Genomic DNA, 27,948 nt, shown 5'->3' with positions numbered 1-27,948 from the left:
ACAATTAAAGAAAAACGACCGGGAAGGCTGCATCAAGTGCTACTGCAACAGATAATATACTCCCGCTCTCCGCTAACATGACGAAAGCAGCTATCTAGGAGCTTGGTTGGGAGGTGATTCCACATCCCCCATATTGTCCTGATCTTTCGCACCATCAGATTTCCATCTTTTCTGTTCTCTATTCAACAATCTTCAAGGGAACTCCTTTGATAATGAAGATGCTTTACATACTTGACTTGACGACATCTTTAACTCCAAACCAACAGATTTCTTCAAACGCGGAACTGAAAAACTACCTCAGTGTTGACAGAGAGTCATAGATACTAGATACTGTAGGGATATAGGCCTATGTTACTGATTCCATGATGTCTTAATGCTATGCATACTCCACTATTGGCCGATATTCAAAACTACAGTCTGATCCGTTTGGGTGTGGATAATTTTAATTTATTATTATAAAGCTATTATCAAAATAGAAAAAAAAAATTCTTGCTGGTTATATTATCATTAAAAGATGGGAGTTTCCATATATGACAACCAACAATACATAATCTGAAAGGACTAATATAAATCGTAAATGATTAATATGGCTACTACAAATCAACAGCGGGCACAACGTGTCCTTTGGTATGTTAAATTTGAGAGTGTTAAAAGAGTTCAAAGGGAATTTCGACGTGAGTATGGTGTGCGTGATGTACCTAAATAAGATTCCATAATGTTGTGGTATCGAACATTTGTAGAAACAGGTTCTGTATTAAAAAACATGCACGAGGACGCAGGCGAAACCCAGTACGAGAAGCAGCTATCTCTTGCCTTGGCTCCCAAACTCCCCAGATCTAACTCCTCCTGACTTCTTCGTGTGGGGTTTTGTTAAAGACATTGGGCCGTATTCATAGATATTCTTAGCGCGGGCTTCCGGTGGATGATCAGCGAACTAATGTTTTTCGAATTCATAAACCAGTGTTAGCCATATGATGTGATATGAATCCTGTACAACAGGGCTGGGCAGCAAGAGCGGATTCTACTTTCTCACGGGGAACCATACGATTTCTCTTCATCCCCTTTCTTCCCCGCCGAACACCACGCAGCGTTGATGCAGTAACGGGTGAATATTAAGCGTCCCCGTTTAGAAACTGGTTCCGCTCCCGATGCCCAGCCCTGCTGTACAAGTAACCAGTCGATAGCCGGGGCTAGTTTAGCACGCTCGTAGCGCGGGCTAGCGAAATGTCTATGAATAGAACTCTAAGTCTATTCACAGAAACCCAGGAACATTGATGATCTGAGAATAAAAATTACTCAAGCTTTTCAACAAATCACCCCTCTTGTGTTATAACGGACATGGACTGAATTGCATCACCGTTATGAGTTGTGCAGGTTGCGCAATGGGAGTCATGTTGAGCTCTGAGGAATCTCCCATCTTTCAGTGTTGTATGCACAAAGTTTCAACAAATGAAATTCAGTAGTAAATGTTTTACGGTGTTTTTATTTTATCCATATGCAAACGGATCACTCTGTACATTAGGTCCCATATTCTCAAATGTTTACTGTTAATGTTAAGAAGCCGACGCGAACAAACAAAAAGTAAAATTTTGTTAATCACATAAGTACTTTTTTATTAAATTATTATTCTTTACTTGAAATATGTAATTTAAATACTCGTATATAAATAGGAGAGAAAAGTGTAAAGGGAGAAGAGAAAGCGAAGGATGTATCACCCACATGGGAACTATTCGGTATCGTCGAAGTTGATGCCACTGCTTTATGGCTCTTGCTTTCTGAAATCTCATTCCCCACTGACTCGTTGGATGGGTCTTGAACCTGGGTTTGATATCTCCAGCAATTCTCTTATACTGCTTTTGTGATCGCAAAAAAGGAAACGCCTAGTCAGTAGCGGAATCTGACCATAAAAGTGCCTCAGGATCAAGCATCTCACGCCAGATAAGATTCGGGGTCTGGATACAGTGTGAAGTGATTTTCTTAGACTACCTCCGTTATAATAAATATGAATGAATGACGGTATTTAGATGATCACATTAAAAATATAGTGTTATAATTTATATTAAATAGTGAGTTACGCCCGCAGAAGTTGTTGTTGCTGTTATTATTATTATTATTATTATTATTATTATTATTATTATTATTATTATTATTATTATTGAGCATAATGGCATAGTAGTCATCGGTCTCGTCTTGTATTTGGAAGATACGGGGTTTGATCCCAGGGGCTAGTTAAACAGAACTGGGATTTTGGTAGTTTTCGTATTATTCAGTAACTCTCGCCATCACTATACGTCTATCTTGCGCAATAGGTTTGCCACCTAGGCTAGCTGTAAACTAACATTTCGGAAAACGTGCCCTCTTGTGGGCGTGACGCAGTACTGCGGTATTGTGGAGAAATTAGAATTTATATTATTATCACTGCGGGTTAAAGCAAGGAGATGCATTATCATCTTTACTTATTAACTTCGCTCTAGAATATGCCATTAGGAAAGTCCAGGAAAACAGAGAGAGTTTGGAATTGAACGGGTTACATCAGCTGCTTGTCTATGCGGATGACATGAATGTGTTTGGAGAAAATTCCAGAAACGGTTAGGAAAACACGAAAGTTTTACTTGAAGCAAGTAAAGCGATAGCTTTGGAATAAATCCCGAAAAGACAAAGTATTTGATTATGTCTCGCGACTAGAATATTGTACGAAATAGAAATATAAAAATTGGAGATTTATCCTTCGAAGAGGTGGAAAAATTCAAATATCTTCGAGCAACAGTAACAGATATAAATAACACTTGGGAGGAAATTAAACGCAGAATAAAAAATCTTAAAGTTAGAATTTATAAAACAGTTATATTACCGGTTGTTTTTATTGGTTGTGAAACTTGGACTCTCACTTTGAGAGGGGAACAGAGATTAAGGGTGTTTGAGAATAAGGTTGTTAGGAAAATATATGGAGCTAAGAGGAATGAAGTTACAGGAGAATGGAGAAACTTACACAACGCAGAACTGCACGCATTATATTCTTCACCGACATAATTAGGAGCATTAAATCCAGACGTTTGAGATGGACAGGGCATGTAGCACGTATGGGCGAATCCAGAAATGCATATAGTGTGTTAGTTGGGAGGCCGAGGGAAAAAGATCTTTGGAGAGACCGATACGTAGATGGGAAGAAAATATTAAATTGGATTTGAGGGAGGTGGAATATGATGATAGAGACTGGATTAATCTCCACAGGATAGGGACCGATGACGGGCTTACGTGAGGGCGGCAATGAACCTCCGGGTTCCGTAAAAGCCATTTGTAGGTATTATTATTATTATTATTATTATTATTATTATTATTATTATTATTATTATTATTATTATTATTATTCCCCTTGAAGTTTAGGTTATTCTCCCTAAATTAACTCCTGTAATTTGGCAAGTTTTTTCCATGACTTCAAGGTTCACGTCTGGATCAAAATTTCGAATTTCTTTTACAGCAAATATGTCGATTATTCAACGACGTTGTATCACCTATTGTGTTATCTATCTGTAGAGTCTGTGCACAGCGATTAATTCTAAATGATTGTACAGTTTTTGTTCGTATTCAGTGACTTCGAGTCACTTTATCAGGAATGGCTTATATGAAATATAAAGTTTTAATAAGAAATTACGACAATCTTACATAAAAACACAAAATGGCTATGAATTCAAAATTTATCTAGTCGATTTTTTTTTTATTTTTCCTTGCATGAAATGAAAATATAAATGGGATGAGTGGCCCAGTATGTCCTCAGATTCCTTTGCTTCAGAGAAATTAATTTCATATGTAAAATTAAGTCTATTTTTCGTTGCGAATTTTTTTCAGAGTACAATAGCTTCAGACTAAGAGAGAGAGAGAGAGAGAGAGAGAGAGAGAGAGAAAGAGAGAGAGAGACAGAGAGAAAGAGCCATAATCCCTAGAGAGAAATAGGCTTACTTTATCTAATAGGATTAGGATCTCTTTCCATTAACAGAGACAAGGTTCAATGCAAATAGTCCAATGAGCTAAAAAGTCCAACAGAAATTGTCCAGACAACAAAATGTCCATGATACAAAGTCCAGAAGGAATTAGTTCAAAGTAAGAAATGGTCCAATACTTAATATGATCCAAAGTACGAAATGGTCCAATACTTATATGGTCCAGATAAACATAATTGTTCAGTTAAGTTATGGCCCAGTGCAAAAAAAGGTTCTATAGAAATATAGTCCAATAGAAATAAGGTACAAGCTGACATAAAGTCCAACGGAGAAGTCTCAGAGTTTTAATCTGAAGAAATCTAAGTATTCATTGTTATGAAATGAACGAACCGAAAAAAGTGTATAGCCTAATTTTACATTTATACGAGTACCTCATTGACTAATCAGTGACGCGATTGTCGAGTAATATTGGTACGACTAATTACCCATTCGTTACAATTCTCTATAAAATAGTGCAAGTGTCCGTAGCCTGCGCTCGGCAGTTGAGGTTAATGAAGACCGACTGTAAAGCACCAAGTGAAACCTATGCTGGTCCTCTTCACGACGTTTTTTGTTTTAAGCACGAGAGCTTGGTTCTTTCGCGCCTTTTACCGTCAGTCACTATTTACATCTTACGGCGATGAAGTGTTACAGTGTTTTTTACTCTATTCAAGAAGGCGTTAAAATTATCCTGCTTTTTGTATACATTTTTGATAACTTAAATTCTCTATTATTAGTTGAAGGTAATGCCGTGACAAGGAGGCTATTTCCTTTCATATACTGTAGCTACAATAAGTTATATATTTGTTTTGTACATTCTTTTCTCCAGTGTGCCCCGTCAAAAGATGTAAGGACAGGAGATCCTGGAGGCCATATTGGCAACAAACGCTGTTGCAAAATCCTGCTGAAAGAAGCCGATATTACGCTTCGCTTCAGTCATTTGATTGATATATTGCAAAATCAGGGTAATGTACCTGTCAGTGTAGTTCTGAAATTCGTTCACCACTAATAGCACAACAAATATCGATTCTGTAGTCGTGAAGGGGAATTTCATGGGGAAGGTTTGGTTTTCTGGGTTTTCTGTACTCCAGTATCGGTTGTTTTGATAATTTATGCAGGTGAAACCGGGCTTCACAAGAAAGAAATAAGGGATAAGTTATAGACTATATCCGTCATTATCCATTCACAAAACATTCCTCTACAAACTGGACCACTTGGTCTTAATTCATGTGTGACTGTAATTTAATTTTGTTTTAATTAATTTGTTTCTTCCTGAACCAAACTGTAGGAAATTCATGTTTGCTAAGAAAACCATCTAATAGATTATTTTAGGAGAATTTCGTAGTCGAAATGAAGTTATGTCCAAAGTGTTCTCTGTAAATACTCAGCTCGTAAGGTTAGGGTTTTTGTCTATAACACAGAACTTTGCCTATTACACGATGAACAGTTGAACGATTTGGAACATCAACATCACAAAAATCGTTGCCTAAATCGCATTTATACTTCTCGAGCAGTTTCTATCAGAACTAGATTGTACTGTATATTAAAATTTTTTCAACAGAAAGGGCCATTAACTTTTTTAAATTTGTATCGAAGGGGACAAAACACGCAGTACTCATTACAATTATTTTTCTCGGCTTGTTGGTGTAGACCAGACACGAAAGATTATTATTAGAAGATGATTGGCATAGATCAAACAAACTTACCTGTTATCTGTCGCACTCAGCTATGTATTTCTTGCCGTACCAGACGCCTTCTTGATTCGCGAAATTAAGAAATGCCATGATGCGAACGCAGCCTCTGTTGATCACCCGGTATAAAGTAGGAATGTAGATACAGTACGTAACTTAGAAATGTAACTGATACCGGTAACGTGAGAAACTAAATTCTTTACGAATCCCATGCGGGAACTGAGTGGTCAGACCTTCAACCTGTCACACTAGATTCCCGGTCAGGCCTGAGATTTTTCATTGTAAAATCCATAGTGACACTTGTGGCGGACAAGATCACAGTTGGGGTTTTTCTCGAAACCAGGTGGCCCGGGTTCGAATCCCGGTCAGGGCAAGTTACCTGGTTGAGGTTTTTTCTGTGGTTTTCCCTCAACCCAATAAGAACAAATGCTGGGTAGCTTTCAGTGCTGGACCCCGAATTCATTTCACCGGCATTATCATCTTCATTTCATTCAGACGCTAAATAACCTGAGATGTAAAATAACCCAATAAAATTAATATATATATATATAATTCCGTCAACATTTCTCCATTTCCATAACATTCCCCGAATGGCGTCTGGCGATGCCGGAGGGGCCTGGCCTTGGGACGAGTGGGGTTGCTTGTTCGAAACCTGAGTACGCAGCTAACCTTAATGTAGTCAGACGGTGTGTATCTGGGAATACGCCTAAGGTGAGAGCGCAATAGATCGTAAAAGGTCATAGTGCCTCCCTCTCGAAAATTCCATTCCATTCCAAATTTTTAGGAGCACCCTAACGAAAAGATGTGTCATCTTGATGAAAATATTTATTTTTTGTTGTCCCTTACTGCACGAACGCTTTTAAAATCAGTCCAATATGATACGTGGTCATACGGCTCTTATTATCTAGCCTTCTAGACAGAGACCTCTGTGCTCGCTCGGTATTTGATATTGTTCTCAAACAATCTTCATTTAGCTTTGTCATAAATTGTTTCCAGCATTTTACGCAATACTCTAATCTCATTCTTCACAAGGATTTATCTTTTTCTTCTTGTGTTTTCTATATTATTCGCTTCGTAAATTAAAATAAAATTGTCCTCACTATGGGTTTATAAATCGTGACGTAAGTCTCCTTGCGAATATACTATATTTATTTTTACACGTACCGGCTATTTAGCGACGCTACATCAGCTGTGAAGTGATCTATGTTTTTTACTTGGTTATTTAACGACGTGTATCAACTACGAGGTTATTTAGCGTCTCTGAAATTGATGATAGCGAGATGATATTTGGCGAGAAGAGGCCGAGGATTCGCCATAGATTACCTGATATTTGCCTTATGGTTTGGGAAGATCTCTGAAAAAACTCAATCAGGTGATCAGCTCAGGCGGGAATCGAATCCGCGCCCGAGCGCAACTCCGGATCGGCAGGCAAGCGCCAAAATGTTGTCGATGATGTCACACTTCGTACAATAATGGCTGAACATTGTTTCTTTTTTTAATTTTCCTTTCAAATATTAAATTTGACGTGTCCGAGCATTTTTAAAAAATGAGTTAATTTTATTTTTATTTGTATTATTCTTTACTTATGAAAAACTCTGTATAGCCTATATACAAATACACAAGTCCTAAAATTAATATTTTCCGGTATGTGAGTACTTGTTCATAACATCATAGGAGATACTCAGCGTGATTCTCATTAAAACATAGATGGTCAAAACGTGCTCCAAATCTGCAAATAAAATAGCATCATTTTTAACATGTGTGCCGCACAAATTTTTTAGACAGTCCAGTATATTTGTAAATAGTGCACGTTAGATAATTTAATAATTTATATATAATCTGCTGTTTAGAGCAAGATAGGTGTGACATTGAATGTCATCATTGTGGTAAATTTATGAAATATTATGGTTTGAGTTCGGAAATGAATACAGTAGGTTTGTTCCCACAAGTCCTGCCACAAGTAATTCAGAACGCGTTACGAACTAATACCAAGAGATCTTTCGACGCATGCGCCAGTTGAGTATTTCTCATAATTAGCTCGAAATTTTACGTCGTTGGAACGTTTCTTGAACTATTCTTTCACGGCCTTCTGAGTTTCTCACATTACAATTATATTCATCTTCCGAATTTAATTCGCCATACCGTGTTCCGCTTATAAGTATAATAAAAGAAATAGTTATAATTTCATAACAATGCATGCAAATGGGTTAAGATTGGTACCATTGTAAAGAGGAAATTGGGAAGTTTTAATCCATTGTTGTTACTTATTTTTAGAAGACTCACGCATGCGCAGATCATTAAATAAGAGAATTCGTATCGTATCTTTAGTCAGTCAGCATGTGGACGCCACAGCAGAAAGCCTTTTGTGTGCTGTCATTAGCAGAACATAGATCCATAATTCGTGTACAGCGCTTGTTTCGCCGTCAGTACAATCTTAGACCGAGGGAAGCTGTACCGACGTACGTCTCAATAATGAAATGGGATAGGCAGCTCAGAGAAACAGGAAGTTTGTTGTCTAATGCAGGTAAACATTCCAAGCGTAAAGTGTCTGACGAAAATGTCGAACGCATTCGCGAGGCATTTCAGAGAAGCCCGCGGAAATCCATTCGACAGGCTAGTGTGCAGTTGAACATCCCACCGACAACAGTGCATACAGTGCTCCATAAAAGATTGCGTTTGCGAGCGTACAAGCTGCAACTTCATCAGATGATTACGCCGAATGATAAACTGGAACGAAAACGCTTTGCAGAAACAATGTTGGATAAAGTGGACGATGACGACACATTTCTAACTCGAGTCTGTTTCTCAGATGAGGCAACCTTCCACGTCAGTGGAAAAGTAAACCGACACAATTGTCGCATCTGGGGGTCGGAAAATCCAAGTGTCGTAATTGAACACCAACGGGATTCCCCTAAATGGAATGTTTGGTGTGGGATCATGCGTGACAGAATCATTGGTCCCTATTTCTTTGCTGAAAAGACAATCACTGCAAACACGTACCTGGATATGTTGCAACTGTATGCTGTGCCACAACTCCCAGATGGAGCAATTTTCCAGCAAGATGGGGCTCCACCACACTTTGCCAACATGGTTCGCACATTCTTAGACGAACAATTCCCTGCAAGATGGATCGGAAGAGGATCACCGTACATCACATGGCCTGCCAGATCACCAGATCTAACACCACCTGATTTTTTCCTGTGGGGGTTTGTTAAGGACCAGGTCTACAGGACGCCAGTACGTGATTTGGCAGACTTACAAGAAAGAATTTATGCTGCTGTCAACAATGTTACACCACAGATGCTTCATAACACTTGGGTCGAGGTTGAATACCGGTTGGATATTTCCCGTGCCACCAATGGAAGCCATGTTGAGGTTTATGGAACATAAGGTAACAAAAATTCCCAGTTTTCATTCTTTGTAGCAGTTGGTTTCAACTATATACTTGTATTAATTCAGAAGTTATAGCTATTTCTTTTGTTATACTTATAAGCGGAACACGGTATCACCTTCCAAACAACTCGTGTGTGTGTTTTTTTTAAGATGTCTCGAAGAGTTTTAACTTCAACCTCAGACCAAACCATCTGCGCATGTGTGCGTAGTACAGAATTTCTAATTCCTGCTCTTAATCGAGAACTAATTTCAGTCATTCCGAAAGAGTTCCAAAGCACGTTGGAACAGGAAACTGGGAGTTCAGAACTGATTCTGAATCAATTAAAGTCATTTTGGAACGTACATTGAGCTATTATGCATGAGCAGGCAATTCAGAATCGATTCTGAACTATGCTAGAACAAAGCTAGTAATTCTGAAAGTGAACCGGAAAAAATAAAATAAATTAAAAGGAACATTTGAATTATTAGGCCTATACCAGCAAAATCAAGGAAGCAATTTGATATATTGTACCATACAACAGGGATCAAAATAAAGAATTTTAAAGTAAATTCAGGCAAATGTAATGCCAGTGGTGTCTCCACACAAGAAATTCCTATAAACAACTGAAACCACTGCAGAAGTATTATAAGTTTCTTAAAACAGGCGTTAAAAAGTTATGGTTATCAATAAGATAGTTATTGAAGCAATTTATTTCATTTTAAACATTTCTTAACCAAAAATAGTAATTTTTAAAAGTGGGCTTGGTATTGTTCGAATCGCTGTTTTGATCGGTTGCGATGCTGCCGTGTGATATCTGGTAGGAAATTGACATTGAAGCTCTGCACGGCTCAGGTCAAGCCCGTGGGCCCGGCTCGGGGACCAAGCTACGGTTGAAATTCACTTATGCTTGTCTGATTCGGGCCGGACTCGGACCTTACAGAAACATTTTTTTATTAAAAAATAATTCGAAGATTTTAATGCGTGTACGATTAGATTTCATTCGGAACAGCAGACTACCGATATCGTACAGTAAGTTATTGTTTAGTTCGACTTCGTATTTCGTAACGGCATTTGTCTCTTCTCTGCGCTATCATAGACACAGAGCATTGATTACCTGGCAGACTGTGAGATTGCTCTTTCTCATGCTTCTACTGTAGTGATTAGAGTCGTGCACAACCGGTTACGAAAGATAGAAATGGCATATTGCTACTGAACGCTTGGCGCTATAGACTGTATGCGAAGCTCTTACGTTTCACGGAATGGTCCAATGTTCGGTTTAACGAATGTCCGAGTCTCTCTCTCGAGTGGATGGCTCTGGATCATGAAAGACGGATAATATTGAGCCATCCAGAAGTTCCAAGAATCGTTTCATTATGTACCTTTCAATTGATATTTCCTCCTCTCTCCCCCATTAATTAATTAATTAATTCATTCATTCATTAATCCAGGTATTGCAACAGCACGCATCATGAAGCTACAATCATTAGAGCTTGAGAGTGCTTTTATTTTTGTTAATAACTTTTTATCTCTTTAAAATGATTTATTAGTGAAATAATAATACATCCACTTAGAATGATTATAAGACATAGGCTATATTAACAACTACTCTTTCAGAGGTAGCCTATGTATTTTGAGTTTAAAGTATGAACGTTACAATAGTAAGTGTGTACTTATTTGTTCTTCTAATTTTGTAAGTACAGTAATTGTAATTTATTTTATTCTTGTATTTGTTTACATCCCAGATTTCATCTATGCATTACGCTTCCTTTGTTGTTATCGGTGTCCATTAGTTGATTTATATATTAGTTATGAAGATAAATGTACCAAAGTGTCCAATCAATTACAATCCTATTTCAAGCTAACATTTTTTAAATTGGGAAAGTAAATTTTCTTCAATTGTTACTCCATTTGTGTAGTTACAAAATGTCATCATAGTTCCTGTATGGTGAAATGCGCTTGGTATTCTGTTCTCTATATCTGTGGTTCTGTCTCATCAGGCGCAACCGCTTGAAGACCGGATATTCAATCGAATGTGCAACATCACCGATTGTTTTGTATCGGGTTATTTTACGACGCTGTATCAACATCTAGGTTATTTATCACCGATTGTTCTGCGACCGGCCGAATATAAACCGGTTGTAAGCGCTGTTCTGCAGCACTCTGGTAGTGATCTCTCTCGCAGCTGTTCTTGATCCCTGTGGTGTCTAGGATCTGCTTTATCTACTTATCGTCGGGTTTCCGGTCGGGCTCGGTTTGATAATTATAAGCTAATCTCGGGTTCGGGCCTGGTTCAGATCGAGTCGGGCCTAGGAATTTCGGCCCGTGCAGACCTCTAATTGACAATCGGCACAAACATGAAAACATTGGGACAAAAGTACATAAAAGAATGACTTCTTTTAAAAAAATTATTGCTAAATGAATTTATTAAAACAAATAACAATCCGTTACAAATATGTTGATTTAACAGGCGTTTGCACCTACGTCTCTGTGGAATGAATATTGCTGCGCATCCTTTTTCTTCAGTAGAATTGACTACCGTCAGATGTGTACGCTACAAACACAGCCGGAGTGTGACACCCTCGCCTCTCCCTTAGGTAGTGGGGTCTCGCATTTCCGTGTGGCTGTTCCGCATCATTACACGGGACTGCGGTGGTGGAGGTGGACTGGATCAGCACGTGTTCTCCGCGCCACAAAAACTACGAGTCCCTGGAACTGACATGTTGAGTCTATTGTGCGAGATGCTTCTGTATCAAGAGTTTTTCTGGCCAAGACAACCTGCACTCCCTTCGAATTTGAATGATATTCAGTACTGTTACTACAAGATACAGTGAGGTTAGTTGGGGACGCTCGAGTTTTCCTCCAGGCTTTGATAGCCGAGCCGGCTCTGGACGAAAACTCGAGCGTCCCTAACTAACCTCACTGTAGAACAGTCATGTCAATTGATGCCCATAGGAGCAAGCGCGCGCTTTAGAGCTCAGGAAAGCCTGAGCACTTTACAGCGGAAAGGAAAGAGACAGACGAAAGAAGTAGTATATGCCGCTTGGTCAAGCTATATTCAGGGATGGCCAGCACTAATTCAATAGATAAAGGGAAGAGAACTTATTAAAACTGTATCCATGGTAATTTTTAGATCTGTCTGAGACGTTTAAGTGCATTATAAGAATGAAAGTTTTAATTTTAATGCTCATTTTTCATAAGTTTGATTTATTTATTCAAAAGAAATATTTTCTCAACTCTTTTAATAGAAAAGTTAAATTTTCAGATATAAGCCTATGTATTTAGTAGCCTTACAGAATGTTTTCGTAAATCTAATATACTGTAAATACGTATTACTGAAGATAGTGTATTGAAAATTTTGAAAATATTCGCATGGAAATTGTTTGTAAGGAAATTAATTAACAAAGCAACTACTGTTATACCTTATTTTATTTCAAGGAGTGCAGTTCGGTGGCTCCTTTGAACACCCACTTACAGATTTATGACTTCCTACACAAACAACTCTGACAATTCCATTCTGTCTCCTCGTCCCAACATTGCACAGTTGCCACAATCCTGGTGACCTTCGAAATTATGCAGTGAAACTGACGGGATTCTTGGAATTCGGAAAAGATGCGACAACTCTGCCTCCACGTGGATTTGACGGGAGTCTGTCAATTCTTCTGAACGAAGGTTGTGATTGGTTACTAACAGGAGAAGACAAGATTTCCGTCACAGTAAGGAAGACATTTATTTATGACAACCAATTAGTAGTGGGCAGTAGAAGGTCTGTCGGCAAAGTCTTTTCTATGAAACTGCACTCCATGAAATAAAATAAGGTATACATCATAAGCAAAAGATACGTGCCTATGTGTTGTAAAAATGTCAGCTCTATAGCTTCAGCATATTTCTAGAAAATAATTTAATATTCCGATGAGAGGAAGTTGCTCACCAATGTCACCTTAAAAGCATAATGCGATAAAAAGTTTTGTTATGGAATATTAGTTACATTTAAAACATACACATCATCTAGGTAACTTTGCTTTGTACTGTAATATTGTTTTGATTAATTTATTGATTACTTTTATAAGGCTAAAAGTACCATCAATATCTATTCCAACTTATCATGTCATACTCAGTCTCTTTTTTGGGGATATCACTTTCTTTATGAATAATGTGTTTCATCCATTTAGTACAGTATAGTTGTACTACTATGGAATTTATGGGAATATTCCTTCTTAACTCTTTATTATGTTATTAACATTTAAAACACAACTGCAATATTAAGAAATCAGTGTTAGTACTTTTGTTTCACAGACAATATAGATCATATCAAACAGAAAGAAGCCATATAAAAACGACATAAAATTTCACGTTCCGTTTGAAGTTTGTGCACCACTGTTTTCATAATCCAACAGGCTGCTTATTCATATACACAACCTTTCCTCTTTCCATACTTAGCGCTTGATGCTCGCGCACGAAGTCAAGGTCAGAAAAATGCGCTTGCTTTGACATCACTGCTGTAGAAATAGATCTGTCATCACTAGAGACCGGATTTTAAAGGAAATCCCTGTTTTATTTCAACATGAAACATGAAATAATTAATTACGATGTTCAAAACTATCTTCCATCGACCAAATTACTCTATGTGGTTTTGACTTCCCCCCTTTTTTTGCCTTTTTTAGTCCATATTCCCCTTTTTCTTCATTTTTAAAAACATCTCTTATTTTGGTCCTGTTTTGACAATATCGTAAACATTTAGATAATTTTCCTATATTTTTTTTTCCGATAGGCCTATAACTTCCTGAGCAAGCGGACATAAATAAATATCGTTCTTCTTCTGATTCCAGACATTGAAAAACTAATAAGTGTGCTGATTTAGAGTTCAGGATAAAACGAAAATTTTCACCTCTAGTTTCAGTTGATGTTGAGCGATCATTTTCTGTTTATAAAGACATTCTGCATTCAAAGAGGCAGAATCATATTGAAACATATTCAAATGTTGAATGTGATCAAATACAACACTTTCCTTATGTTGTGAAGCGATAAATATAAGCTTGTATGCGCTATGTGTATCCATGAATGTGCTTAAGTGTGTTTTCAATTAAAATAGCACCCTTTTGAGGGAGTAATATAGTCCTTTTTGAAGTGCTTTTTTGACTATATCAAATACAACACTTTCCTTATGTTGTGAAGAGATAAATGTAAGATTGTGTGTGCCATGTATATCCATGAATGTGCGTAAGTGTGTTTTGGGGAGTAATATAGTCCTTTTTCAAGTCCTTTTTTGGCTATAGCTTTCCCCCCCTTTTTTTTTCGTCCTTTATTGATGAAAATTTTTCCCTTTAAACTCCGGTCTCTAATCATCACAATTATCACCACTACTAAAGGCTGTGTGATGTATCTTGTCTCACTGTGAAAAGAGAGAGAAAGGAGATATGTCTTACTTCGTCTGTGTTGTTATGACGATGAGGGAGTGGAGCGATGCCGTCCATCCATCCATCCAATGGCGGAAGGGACCAGTTGATACATTCTGTAGCGCAAAATAAAATAACAAAATATCTCTCTTCGTACTGTGTAGTTTCGTCACTGAGCTTGTTTTTCAAGAAACTGAGTTCCGGCAGCCTGTACAATAACGAGATTTTGAAAGGAATCCTGAAAATTTACAACCCTCCTATAATCTCCACCCTTATTTGAAGAGACTTGGTTTTATTGCTACTGAGACAAGACAAACCTTAACAGGTATATTACACAGCCGCTATATTCTTTGCCTTTTTCGCGTTATCACTACCATCGTCGTCACCTTCATCATTCACATCATCAGTTTCTTTGTTATTATTAGAGCCCGGATGTTTAGGCATTTATAGCAGTTAAAATAGACAGGCAAAAAAGGCAATAAAAACTAAAAAAAAAGGCACAACAAATTTTGAAAAAGGCATTATACATTTTAAAAAGGCATAATATATTTTAGCAATAAATTTAAATTATATCACATTTTTACTTCGTAGTAGACTCATGTTGACTTATAAAATACTTTTTTCGTGATTAAATGTCTTTTCACAAACCTTACATAACAAAACTGTTCCATCCGTTGAAAACACATTGACGCCAAATTCACTAACGTAAGCATGAAGTTTGCTTTTCAATGGTTTACTGAATTTAGGCAGTCTAACTAACTGATCTTATACCTTCTGTCACCCGACAATAACTGACTGTTCCTCATTCTCTACAGTAATAAACACGTGTAGCACAAAATTGTACCAGTAAGATTTGAAAATATGAAAGCAAACAATTGAAAATATTGCGTGACAACTTCTATGAGAACGAGCTTAATATTTAGAATTATGAAGCTGATTTTGGTATCGTGAAGATATGACATTATATTTGACATATTACACCAATAGTATTAAAGCACGATTACTAGCAGATTAAGCACCGAAATAAATTACTTTTATTTACTAGTGTTAGTAAAGTGAGTCATTGTTCCATATATTTAAATTTCATACACATTACATTACAATTAGAAAATTGCAAGTAAACAAGAAATATTCCTTTAAAATGAAACAAAAAGACATTTATTATTGAATTAGTAAAATACACCTTAAAAAGGCAAAATAAAAATAAGCCCTATCACTTTGATTTAGGCAAATTACATTTATATCTATGCAAATAATGATGTACTTCAACCCAGTAAAAAAGGCATTTTGCCAAACATCTGGGCTCTTGTTATTACCCATCACCACTATCGTCGCTATCACCATCAGATGAGCACATGGTAATCATCGTCAGCACTGTAGTTGTTATCGTCACCACATGATCGTTGCAGCCATCGTATTGCCATTGTTATCGTTATCACCACCAGCATGATTGTTACCGCTATCACAAACATAGCCATCGCATGACGGTCATTACTATCATCGTTGTCCTAATCGACGAAATCATATTTTTCTTTCCCATCACTGTCGTTACAATAATTATGATTGTCATCAGTATCACATATTCGTTGTCATAATCTGCATTATCATTACAGTAATCACTGTTATAGAGCGTCACCATCAGCATAATATAATCGTGATCATCTCTGTCATCACAAGCACATCCATGTTGTACCATCACTACCATATAATCGCTAGTGTTGCCAACCCTCCCGTATTTCCCGGGATCTCCCGTATTTGCCCCTAATTTTTAACAGTCTCCCGGCTCCCGTATCTTTCTTCTCTCCTAGCATTTTTGTCCCTTATTTTTGCATAATTCAAAAATCATTATTCTAAACATTTGATTTTGCCGTGAATGATGATTATTCATATGGTGAGAGAGATTCATACTTTTTAGAAAGTAATGCCTGCCAGAAATGGATTTTAAGTGCTCACTCGTTTATAATCAAACAATAATTTAATATTATAAATTCAGAAAAATTGGCTAGTTTTGTTCTAAGCATACCTAGTATTAATGCTCATACAAAGTGGATGTTTTATCTCATGAACAATAATTGGACATATGTTCGAAACAGGAGCACGACACATCTAATCAAATCAGAGTTGCAAACTGCAATACTTCAACTATTACACGAGATAAAACCTGTCTCAAAATACTTTTAATTTAAACCTAGCTGGAGAAGTGTAGAATTTTTTTTTTAAAGTAGCTGAACGGAATAATTTGTTAATTTTCTGTGTGAAATTTTATCGATTCCTTAATCTCTCGTATTTTCTTCAAAAAAGTTGGCAACACTAATAATCGCAGTCAAAATCATTGTCACTATTATAACCATCACACATTCTACTCGTTATCCTCATCGTCATGATCATTAAGATTTTAATTTTCTCTATATGAAAACTCAAGTCAGATTCCTTGAACGGACTTGCGTGTGTGAAAGCTCTAATTTCATAATTGCACTAGCTGAAATCACCCGTCGTTGCCTGTGTTTTCCTTTCTGCTTCTATACATATACATTTTAATTACCTCCAAACGTTTTTCTATCATATATTATTTCTGAGAAAAATAGCGACACTAATAGTGAAATATCCCCAACAAATCGTTTTTAAGAATTCCCTACATTTAACTGGAAACATGTCAGTACTTATTGTTAGTTTTTTTGGGGGGGGGGGTGAAGAAGGAAAAGACGCTCCGCTTCTAAGAATCGGAGTGGTAAGAGTAGTTAAACATATACGCTGTTATGCTGCAATACAATGTATCGTATGTTTACTATGTATACATTATTATATACCGGAATCCATGTTAAACGAATGACTTTTTATTCTTCAGAAATTGTCTCTTGTAGTGGAAACATTTTAGTTTTTATTTCTCGCGACGAATCGTTTCTGAGAAATTAGGACTAAAAGGAGTTGCAGCCTTATTGAAATATGATAATGTGTGGCTACTATAGAAGTTCTACAAAACGATGCTGGTGACTAGCCTGCTTTGTGGTACTGAGACTTGAATAATCAATAAAGGAAAAAACAACGCAGCTCGATACGAACAGCAGAAATACATTTTATAATATGCTAAAGACTAATCTAAAAGGTAAAAGTTGCTGAAATAAGCAGTCTGTAGGCAAAAGAAAACACAAATATTTAATCAATTAAAGAAATAAATAATATATTCTAATTTTAATATCAAAATATAATTAAACCTAGTAGGAGGAATGTGGGTCGTAACTCTGGATTAACAGAATGACAGCCACGATCTAAAAAGTGGCATTTTATTGAGACCTGGACCAAAAAATAGAGTTTGAAGAGATTATACAGTCCCCCAAACTTTATTTATAGGAGAATAATTTAGCTGTTTGAAAATGGTTTTGTGCGAGATCGTGCGTATTTGCTTGGTTTCCGCACAAAACCAATCCGCGGAAAGTCTAAAATTACACATTCAGTATTCCCAACCTAACACACATAACAATTTCCCTCTTCTTACCGCTGAAGTGACATATTGATTTTACTGCTTTAGGCTTTTAACATATTATTTTTATAGACGTTCAATATAGTAATAATTATAAATTGGAAACTTACCACTGCAATTTCACCTAAATTGCACTGTTAATTATTGTTTTTAAATATTTGCAAAAATTAAGTAAACTCTACAACATTACATAAATCCTTACATAACCTTACCGTTTGTTTTAAGTTCGCATTTATAGACTGGGGAAAAAAAAAAAGACAGACGTATATCACGGCCTGCTGGAGTATAGTAAACACAGAAAACATTTTAAAGCAACAATGTTGAAGATAGATATTTTTGTTTTGCAAATTTGCCGTCATTGAACAGAAACGAAGATGGAGATTTCATTGCACATAATTAGAAATTCCTCTTTCAGGTATGTAATAAACGAGCGGTATGTTTTCTTTCAATTCTCGGAAATTAAAAAAACTCAACTACGTTTCACTTTTTCAAACTTTTCCTCGAACATGAAAACTTCAACATACCGCTCTTGTAACGCATATTACTATTTTGTGAAGGTGCCATTATTTGGTTTCTATTCAACTGCTGTCATATCCTAACAATTAGTGCGGTACTGCATGTTTCCTCTTCCTTACCGATTTTTGTACACATATATGGGTTTACTAAGTACATCATACTAAATGTTAATTTGATGTACTTAATGCGTTGTGATGTCATACTCGTGTGTAGAACAGGACTTAAGGATATATTTGTTTAGGCTGTGTCTACACATTGCGATTTTGCAGGATCCGTTTTATTACACTCCGCCTGACGGGATGCCCTTCATCGGTCCACACATTTCCCGCAAAAACGCAAATCCCTCGCTTGAGTGATCATAAATTTGAGACCCAATCGAAGGTCCGCTATTGTAGTCTGGCAGCTAGTCATTATAATGTTGTCAAAACTGCAAGATCTGTGTGTGAAGCTGCTAGTTTGCTTAAGGAACCAATAGAAAGAAGATCCTGGGTTCACTTTTTTGTGTCAATGAAGGGTTTGTTAAATGTTACAATAACGTAAATAAATAAAATAGTATGAAAATAAGTTTTTTTTAAATTTTATCGAATGTCCAATTCCTTCGATGAACTCTTGAACATAATGTTTACAGCACTTTGCTTCTGAATATCGGTAAGAGTTCTGGTCATCCTGTTATCAGCAAAACAATCTCGAAACATATTTTAATTAGGTTCACAGATTTTAAATTCTATAATGTTTACAGATGAACAAGTGATATTTGCCAATTTAAAATGATGAGTTACAGATAGCCGTTCAAAGTATTTATGCCAGGTTACTGCAGAGTATAGTTTAGGAAGCTCGGTTAAAAAGACAAACTTTATGGCATTTTTAGGAAAGTATCCCATACGATCAAAGATAATAATTATTAACACAATAGTCAGCCATTTCAGTTATTTGGGATGTAGTATAACATATATGATAAAGAAGATGTACAAAATAAACTGAATAAATTTCAATATAATTATGTTGTTGTTTAGTCAACTTGTCGAAGACAGGTTGGAATCTCATAAGTGACACCAATAAGGTTTTACTCATGAGTAGAGTCCAGTGTTTGTTCACATCTTCCACCTGAAGACAAAATACTGAATCTGCTCTCGTCTGTGAATTTCGCTTTGCTCGCTTTGTTTCAGAACGGATTAGGAGTGTTTTCCATATATATAATTTTCTCCGCGAATTCTAATATTTCTTCCTAATGATTTCATTAACAAATATTTTCTTCTGACTATTGCGATATTCATTGTTTTTCAAATAATTACGAACTGTACTGTCACACTTGTTAGTTGTAGTTCAAGATCACAAGCAATTTTCGGTGCACTTAAACGGGATTTTTTTTCTTAAAATTGCTTTTCCACTTGTTTTAGATATTTTTCTTGGGCGGCAAGTTATTTTCATGCTTTCCAATATTTTTCTTTGGCCGCTGGAGACTGAACTCCATTGTGACAAGTTCCCATGATCAAACTCGTGGGAGTCACAGGTCTAATCGTCACTGGAGTTGAACTGTTCAAATACTTTTTACGCGTTCAATTTACACAATTACACATCTTACGAAACTCAAACGTGTCTTTTTAAATATACATATTTTAAATTTTCTTTTCAATACTGAATATTTCCTACACTTCAGTATGTGTAGAAAAAATGTTTCATGTAAACAAGTGCATTATTCTACAATATAATAATATTCTTACAAGTTTGCCGGTGTTCGAATACTTCATTCATCGTAGAGTGTAGATCCACAAAAATATGGAAGACAAAACTGCGCTGTGTGGACGCCTATATGCTTGATTAAAAAAAAAAACACACACACACACATCCGACATATTCTTCTGTTTGAATGTAACAGAGGAGATTTCCTCAGGAGGCGGCTCGAAATATTTGTGTCTTGTATGGGGAGAATGCCATCGGAGAAAGCATTGCAAGAAATGGTTCTGTCGTTCCAATATGCAACTCCCCGTACAAAAGTTAGTGTCCATCCACAGATGATGGATGTTGTGTGTCTGGTGGGATAAAGACGGCGTCGTGTACTACGAATTGCTTCCCAGGAATATAACCCTGCTAACATTTACTGTCAACAACTCAGACGCCTTACGGTCGCAATTGAAGAAAAACGACCGGAAAGACTGAATCAAGTGCTGCTACAAGACAATGATACACCCCGCACTCCGCTAACATGAGGAAAGAAGCTATCCAGGAGCTTGATTGAGAGCTGATTCCACATCCCCCATATTCTCCTGATCTTGTGCCCTCATATTCCCACCTTTTATGTTCTCTATTCAACAGTCTTCAAGGGAACTCCTTTTATGACGAAGATGCTTTACAAACTTGGCCTGACTACTTCTTTAACTCCAAACCAGCAGATTTCTTCAGACGCGGAATCGAAAAACTATCCCAGCATTGGCAGAGAGTCATAGATAAAGTAGGAGAATATATTACTGATTAATTTATGTCTTCTACTCAACTCAAATAAAAACTTTTGTGGCAGCGAAAAAAAGGTACTAACTTTTGCATCAACTCGACAATTGTCTGAAACATGTATGCTGTTCGTGACTTGTGAGCATGGTTGGGATTTAAGTATGTTTTGGATTTGAAATAAAATATTGATATTTCTTTTCATTTCTGTCTTTCTATTCCCTGCATTTAAATTATACAAGACGGAATCTTCTCGTTAATTAGTTAATTACTTCATGAACTGCTTCTTCTTTCCATTGAGCCTAGTCTCAATAATGCGATTGAGAGTCGAAATGATTCACAAATCACTATGACGCTAATGAGTTGTTTGAAATTGTATTGAATAGCAGTCTTTCTTTCTTATTCTGCTTAACCCTTCCTTTTTATCTTACACACCGCTGAGAGTAGGGGAGGGAGATTCATCTGATTGCACATCTCACAAATGCGGGTCTCCCTAGTTATTTGACCGCATTATGTCATTTGCAGAGAACTGGATCCATTTGTAAATTAATATAGGCCTACAGTTAATACTTTAGAATTAGACCACAGCTAGTATATACAGTCACGAAGCTCAATACGTAGTAAATATGCATCCGTAGATAGTTGCTAACCACTAGGATCGCTAATATAAGTAGCCTCATTACTGTGCTCCAACCACGAGAAAGTCTCTGCCGGATGAGACGAAGGAGGGTAATGCTGTGAATGAACGTTGATGTCATACGATGTCATAAGGTCACACACGTGGATACTCTTATCTCTATTGGCTAGCTCTCACAGCACAAACCATAACATTGATACAGACATATTGATACTACCTTAGTTAAAAAATTAGATCACAGTTAATCTCCTGGTCTTTTAATCTCTTCATACAGGAACTAACATATGCAGGAGAGCGCATGGTTTTTAAACTGGCGTTATAACGGTAATATTATTTATCTACTTCGTTCCAATAGATGAGGCAATAGGAAGCACATTCCTTTCACGGTTGATCTCCTGGTTGGAGAAGAGTACAGACAATGCGAAATAGTACCGGCACAGTCTATTGTTCCTAGCACCCTCACAACTCAAGCTTCGTGACTATATCCTTGACTGTGATTAGACTGTGTTGAATTATCTACCTCTATCTTTATTCTCCCCGCATTTATTAATTACATCCATTTGTGTAAGAATAATAATGACTTCAATATGTCACATCCGTTTCCCCTTTGTTTTATCGCAGCTGGCTGGATTCGAATTACTTAGTTTTAAACACATAATAATTTCAATCATCCAAGATCTGCTGTAATTAATGACGTCACCGTATTAAAAGAGTATGACCAGATTTCTTGAATGTCAAGAGCATTAACGTTTCATGTAAAAAGTTTACCCTTTTTTTTGCGACGAACTCCTGAGAAATACTAGGCCTATATGATAAAAAACAGTTGCTGTTACATTGAAACTTGGCTGTTATAAGAAAATAATTGTATATTAGAATACTTATTATCCAACCAAATTATGGTTTTAATCCGACCAGAGTTATTTGACGCATAGAAATTTCTTAACACAACCGATTAAAAAACACACAGTTTATAGTTATCTATTCTTTTGTTAGGAAGAAAGATTGCTACTTACGAAACATTGCGCGGAGACGCACAAGACAAGGAGACCAGTAAAAGTACGATGAAACCGCTCTTCATCTTGGTTGCTTCTTAGAAGGGAAGCCCTGAAACAAGTGAACACACAAGAGTTATTCCACGGAGATAAAGAGCAATTTATAAACTCAATTTTGTATTTAATGCCACGAATACAAGTGGCGTGTGTGGTTAATTGAGAAGACGAGAATAAATTTCAAGTACGTGTTCTTAGTTTACTGCGGGAGGTCACGTGGTCCTGCCCACTTGAGTATCAATTCAATTCTTGCTACCACCGCACACGCCTTCTCACAAATTATGTTATTCTCTTATTATAGCACTTAATAGTTATTTCACCTGAGACTAAATACGAATGAATTGTCTTGATGAAACCATTTCCTTTTTATTTTCACATTACTCAAAGTGTAGAGAAAGTTATCTGCACTGATCCGAGATCATGCTCCTTTAAAATGCTCCGAAGTGCTAAATACATTTTAAATTTGAACATGTTTCTATTCGAAGGTATCAATTCAGGATTCAAACTTACACACGAGCGCAATCACGGGCAAGAGTCGTTCTCGCTAATCCTAGATTCAGCCCTTAATAGAGGGAAAATGTATGATACTAAAAGAAGAGAAAAATCCCTGTGATTGCGTGTAACGTGTGCAATGGAGTAACTTAAGGCTAAAAATAACCACAACTTGCTGTATGATTTAAATGTTTATTTATTTATTTAAATTTAAATATATAGAATATATAGAATAAAGAATATAATTACAAACAAACAAGAGAAATAGAAATAAAATAATACAAACAATATAAAACAGGAGATACAGTAGTATTAACAAAATCTGAGACCGAATGAGCAGCGCTCGTGTTCGGTCGCAGTTCAGATATAATATTAATAGGTCTATAAGAGAATATAAAATAAAATAAAATAAAATAGGAAATAGAATTAAAATTACAGTTACAGAAATTATATAATACAATATTAATATAAGACAAATATAGAAAAAAAATAATAAAAATAAATAAGTAATGTAACTAATAAACGGAATTAAATAAGCTATGAGTAAGTAAATCCTATAATAATAATAGTAATAGTAGTAATAGTAATAATAATGATAATAATAATAATAATAATAATAATAATATTTTAAAACAGAATGTACTATTGAAAGGCCAAGCAAATACTATTTTTTTCAACCACAGACAACTTAAAAATTAACTTGTAGGCCTATAATGTATATTGTCCCTAGTGGTCTAGGGGTAAAGCGCTCTCCTCTAGACCCAGAGTTACGGGTTCAAATCCGGCTAGGGTGGATGGGTTTTTTCAGGACGCAAAAATCCGGAGCGCAAATCCTCCGGGAGGGACTTTAAGCCTTATGTCAGGTGTCGGAGATTTCCGAAATGTTAATAACCTCGAGACATAAATTAGAGCCTCTGGAACAAATTTATCTTCCCTCACGACCTAATATTACCTTAATTGCATTCTAGTGGCGTTTGAGGCGAAGAGCTTGTCACTTGCCCCTCTGTCCCTGTCGTCAAATATGTGTAACCAAATTCCTTTTAGGTACTGTTTAAATTACTGGTAAGTAAAATATTAAAATTAATTAAAACGTGAATGATCAATTTTTGTTATAAGTAAAAATTATTGCTACAAGAAAAACTTGCATGTCATTGCTAGGCCACTTTGTACTTCTCTTGTTTCGGTGTAAACAATTAATTCAATGTTTATTCATCAATTAAATCTTGATGCTGGAAAATAATAAACCGGGTGTTCGTTTCAAATTTTCGTATCTTCAATAATTTTATATGTACAGGGGACACAATTTTGATACAAAGAAACACGTCTTCTTCAGTTTCCGAGGATGAAGTTAATACCACTGCTGATTGAATTTTCTGTTCCGTCCCTCCTCCCACCGACACTTTAATTACAAATTGCTCCCTATATCTTCAGATATATTATTTTAAAGTGGATAATAAATCCTATCCGTCCAAAAACAATTAATTCGGTCCATCAATTTGTGATCTGGAGCCAGAAACGTATCATTTTAATGCATTAAAGGTTAATTGATATTAGACCGTAGGCCCTACTATGAAGATAATGCGCTGTTAGTATTACTGTGTGTACTAGAAATCAAATCTGTTGCTTGTCTCTGTATGACTGGCATCTTTTTGGAGGGGGTATTTATACTGCTTGTGTACGATATTTGGATATTTTCAGTAGATCGTGAACTACAGCTCGTCCAAGTCAAGTCTGCGAGTGGGGATATCGGGATGGAATGTAGAGGCAAAACACAGTTGCCACATAGGTCACTTGACGCTCAGATTTCAACGTGTGCACATCGTTTAAAATACACTACGGAGCGCACGCATTTGTGGTTCTTGTCTTCAGATAAAGGCAACAGTTACGCTGCCTCCCCCCTCATGCAACTTTCTCTCCTACGCCCACGCTTGCCAATCAGAACGCCAAACCTCACTGTCAAGCAGAAGTAGAAATACAGTCTATTTCAAAGCGTCTTAAATTGTTACCGCTCTATGAACTGAAGCGCAGTAGGAAAACTTTGCTGTCATATGAGACTGTACTGGTCTCCTCTCGTTACCGCCTCCTTTCCCTACAGAACTGTCTCCAGCTTCCCCTCTCGGCTCGCAGACTTAACTTGGTCGAGCTGTATTGTGTTATTCTGTTTTTATTGTCATTTACTGTAAATGACTTATATTCATTTTTAACCCCTGTAATCGTATTATTGTTATTAATTTTAAATACAGTAGAACCTCTATTATTCGTGGTAATGAAAGGGATGGACTGAACGGTTAATCGAAAAAATCGGATAATCCGTACTATAAAAGATTTTCATAAATAAAGTGCATAATATTTAGGCCTATAGTTTCGTAATTTCCTCCGTGGTGTTGTGTTTAACATGCTAGTTAGTGGATCAGAAGTTCACTAATTTAAGTCTGGTTGTCAGTGACGGGTTTCAAGGGCTAAGGGAACTCCTTGTGATGATTGTCCGCCAAAGATAGGAGTAGAGGTCTCATGTTGTATATTTACACAGTCGTACTTATAATATAATATATTATAATTTACCTATTTTTTATTAAATCGCGCACAGTTGTAACGCCAATCTCGTATGCTGATTCGATATGAGATAAAGTTTCTGCTTTCCCAAATCTCTCAATTATTTGCTCTTTTTTTATATTTAGCATAAGACATTTTCTTTCGACACTCATGGAAAATATTTTACATACAGCATTATGTTATACAGAACATCCATTCCAACCGTAGAAAAGGACTGAATTGTACACGAGTTTTGCAATTGTGTGGAAGTTCTTGGGGTCATTTCCTTGAAACCAGGTAGTGACTATTTTACAAGTTGCGAAAAACATCCCCTCCAACAAGTAACTGTATAGGACTTCATATTTTGTCCTTTAAAAGAGAGAGAGAGAGAGAGATATAGAGTCGGATAATCCGCCAATCGGTTAATAGGGTGACGGATAATCGGGACCCTACTGTAATAAGTTTCTGAAGGCGCCACTTTTTCCTGGTTAGGGTTGCGAGAGTGGGGGTGAGAAAAAGAAAGCTTCTTTGTCCTTGAATTATACCGAAACGTTCATCGCTCTATTTTTGTTTAGTATAGGGTTGTGGTCTGTTGAGTGAGATGTGTTAAGAGCTCTAGGCGGATTATTGTACGAGTAAAAATGGAAATGTTTGTATAAAATTGCGCTTTAAATCCGGAAAATCAGTTTCGGATACCTATGAACTTTTAAAATTAGCTTTCGATCTTGATTACATATAACAGATTGGTCAGCCTTATGGACTTTAAAGACAACTTTTATTAATTTCACTATGCTCCCTTCTAGCAACTGCAAAAAAAGTTACGTTGTAGCTGTGATGAAGTTGCATTGCGTAATAGCTTGCAGCAGTACTTCCATCTAGCGATCGTTACCAAAAAATCCATTTTCGACAGTGGAGGCCCTAGTGTTTGTTCTCTTTTTATGTTTCCATTTCATAATATGGGAATGGCCAATCTGATATACTGTATATGCCAGACCTGCAGAACTGTAGCTCCTCAGAGCGACTGCCTTCGTACCCCTTCTATCCCACCCACCTTTTCTACCAGTGTGGTCATAGCTTTCTAATTGCGCTCGGCTGTATCAACATTCATTCTCGCAGCGGCAGGTACACAATACGCTACCAAGAATTACAAATGAACACATAATAAAATCCTTAGGAACATACCTTTGGAAAGTAAGAGAAAAACAAACGAAGGAAATAAATAAGTTAAAAGACATGTAAAATAAATTTTTAAATGTATGTGTGCATATAATGTAAGACGGTCTACCTATATGTGTGTATATATAATAGATAAATATATTATATAATATATATTATATAAATTGTATGTTGATAAGTGAGTGGTAGCTATATAACCGGAGATCAATGCTGTCATTCAACATTGTAATGCACTGCAGCCAAATAAATAAATAAAATGCAAGCAAGCCAAGCAAGCCAAGGCAAGGCAAGCAATTTGAAGAGAACTGGAACATGGCAAAATCTAAACCCTTGAAGAAATATTACTTCCAAAGGAAATGGGAATATGATTATGTTGTTGTTGTTGTTGTTGAAGAAGACGAAAGAATTGATTATTTATTGTGTCCCATCCAATTCATTTCTACACGTCATTTCAATATTAAACGACATTTCAACAAAGCCCATATTAAGAATTATGGAATAGAGAAACTTCCGGGTAAATTCATTATTACGAACGGCATATAGAATATTTATTTATATACTGTTAAATGAAGGACATCACTCGTTGTGTTCATTTTGTACTGAAATGAATAGTGACATTTATATTAACTCTCAAGGTTCATTACTTAAATGCTACAAATTAAAGTTTCCGTAGGTGATGATAGGAGGAAAGTTTTGGAAAATCTATAGCAGGCTAGGTGCAAAGAAATCTCAAAGAAACTACCGACAGAAAATCTAGCATAATCGTAAACCTTAGAACGACATAACGCATTATAAATACAATTACTTTATTACAATCCTTTTTGAAAATTGCAGTGCCGCCACTGATGGACCTTCCACACGCAAAGAACGTCAATAACTCTAAGCAGAAGTCGATCATCCCCAATAGAAGTGAAGTGAGGCTGACGTCGTATTTCCCCTACTTAATGGGTTCTGAAGGCCTGGAATATGTGATCAGGGCTTTCGGGAATAAGTATTTATGCAGGAAAGCGTTTTCAACTGGTACAATAGCTTTATAGATGGCCGAGGATCAGTCGAAGATGACCCACGATCTCGTCGGCCTTCCACTTTAAAAATAAATCATAATATTACCAAAGTTCATGACTTACTGCGTTCTGATCCTCGACTAACGATCAGAGAGACGGCCAGTGAAATTAATTTGAGTTTCTATATG

At 36.5% G+C, this 27,948-nt stretch overlaps 1 protein-coding gene across 1 annotated transcript in view; it reads right to left on the bottom strand.

Annotated features, from left to right (window-relative positions):
• LOC138704231 (uncharacterized) overlaps nucleotides 1-27,948 on the bottom strand; it is a 276,917-nt gene that overhangs the window by 24,582 nt on the left and 224,387 nt on the right. The window contains exon 4 of the mRNA XM_069832111.1: nucleotides 22,521-22,611. Coding sequence (XP_069688212.1) covers nucleotides 22,521-22,585 — 65 coding nt within the window. The 5' untranslated portion in view covers nucleotides 22,586-22,611. The remainder of the gene's footprint in view (nucleotides 1-22,520; nucleotides 22,612-27,948) is intronic.

This window comes from Periplaneta americana, chromosome 8, assembly GCF_040183065.1.
Source record: "Periplaneta americana isolate PAMFEO1 chromosome 8, P.americana_PAMFEO1_priV1, whole genome shotgun sequence".
Classification (NCBI taxonomy): domain Eukaryota; kingdom Metazoa; phylum Arthropoda; class Insecta; order Blattodea; family Blattidae; genus Periplaneta; species Periplaneta americana.
The sequence above is the reverse complement of the archived record's forward strand: the minus strand, read 5'-3'. Positions and strand labels throughout refer to the sequence as shown.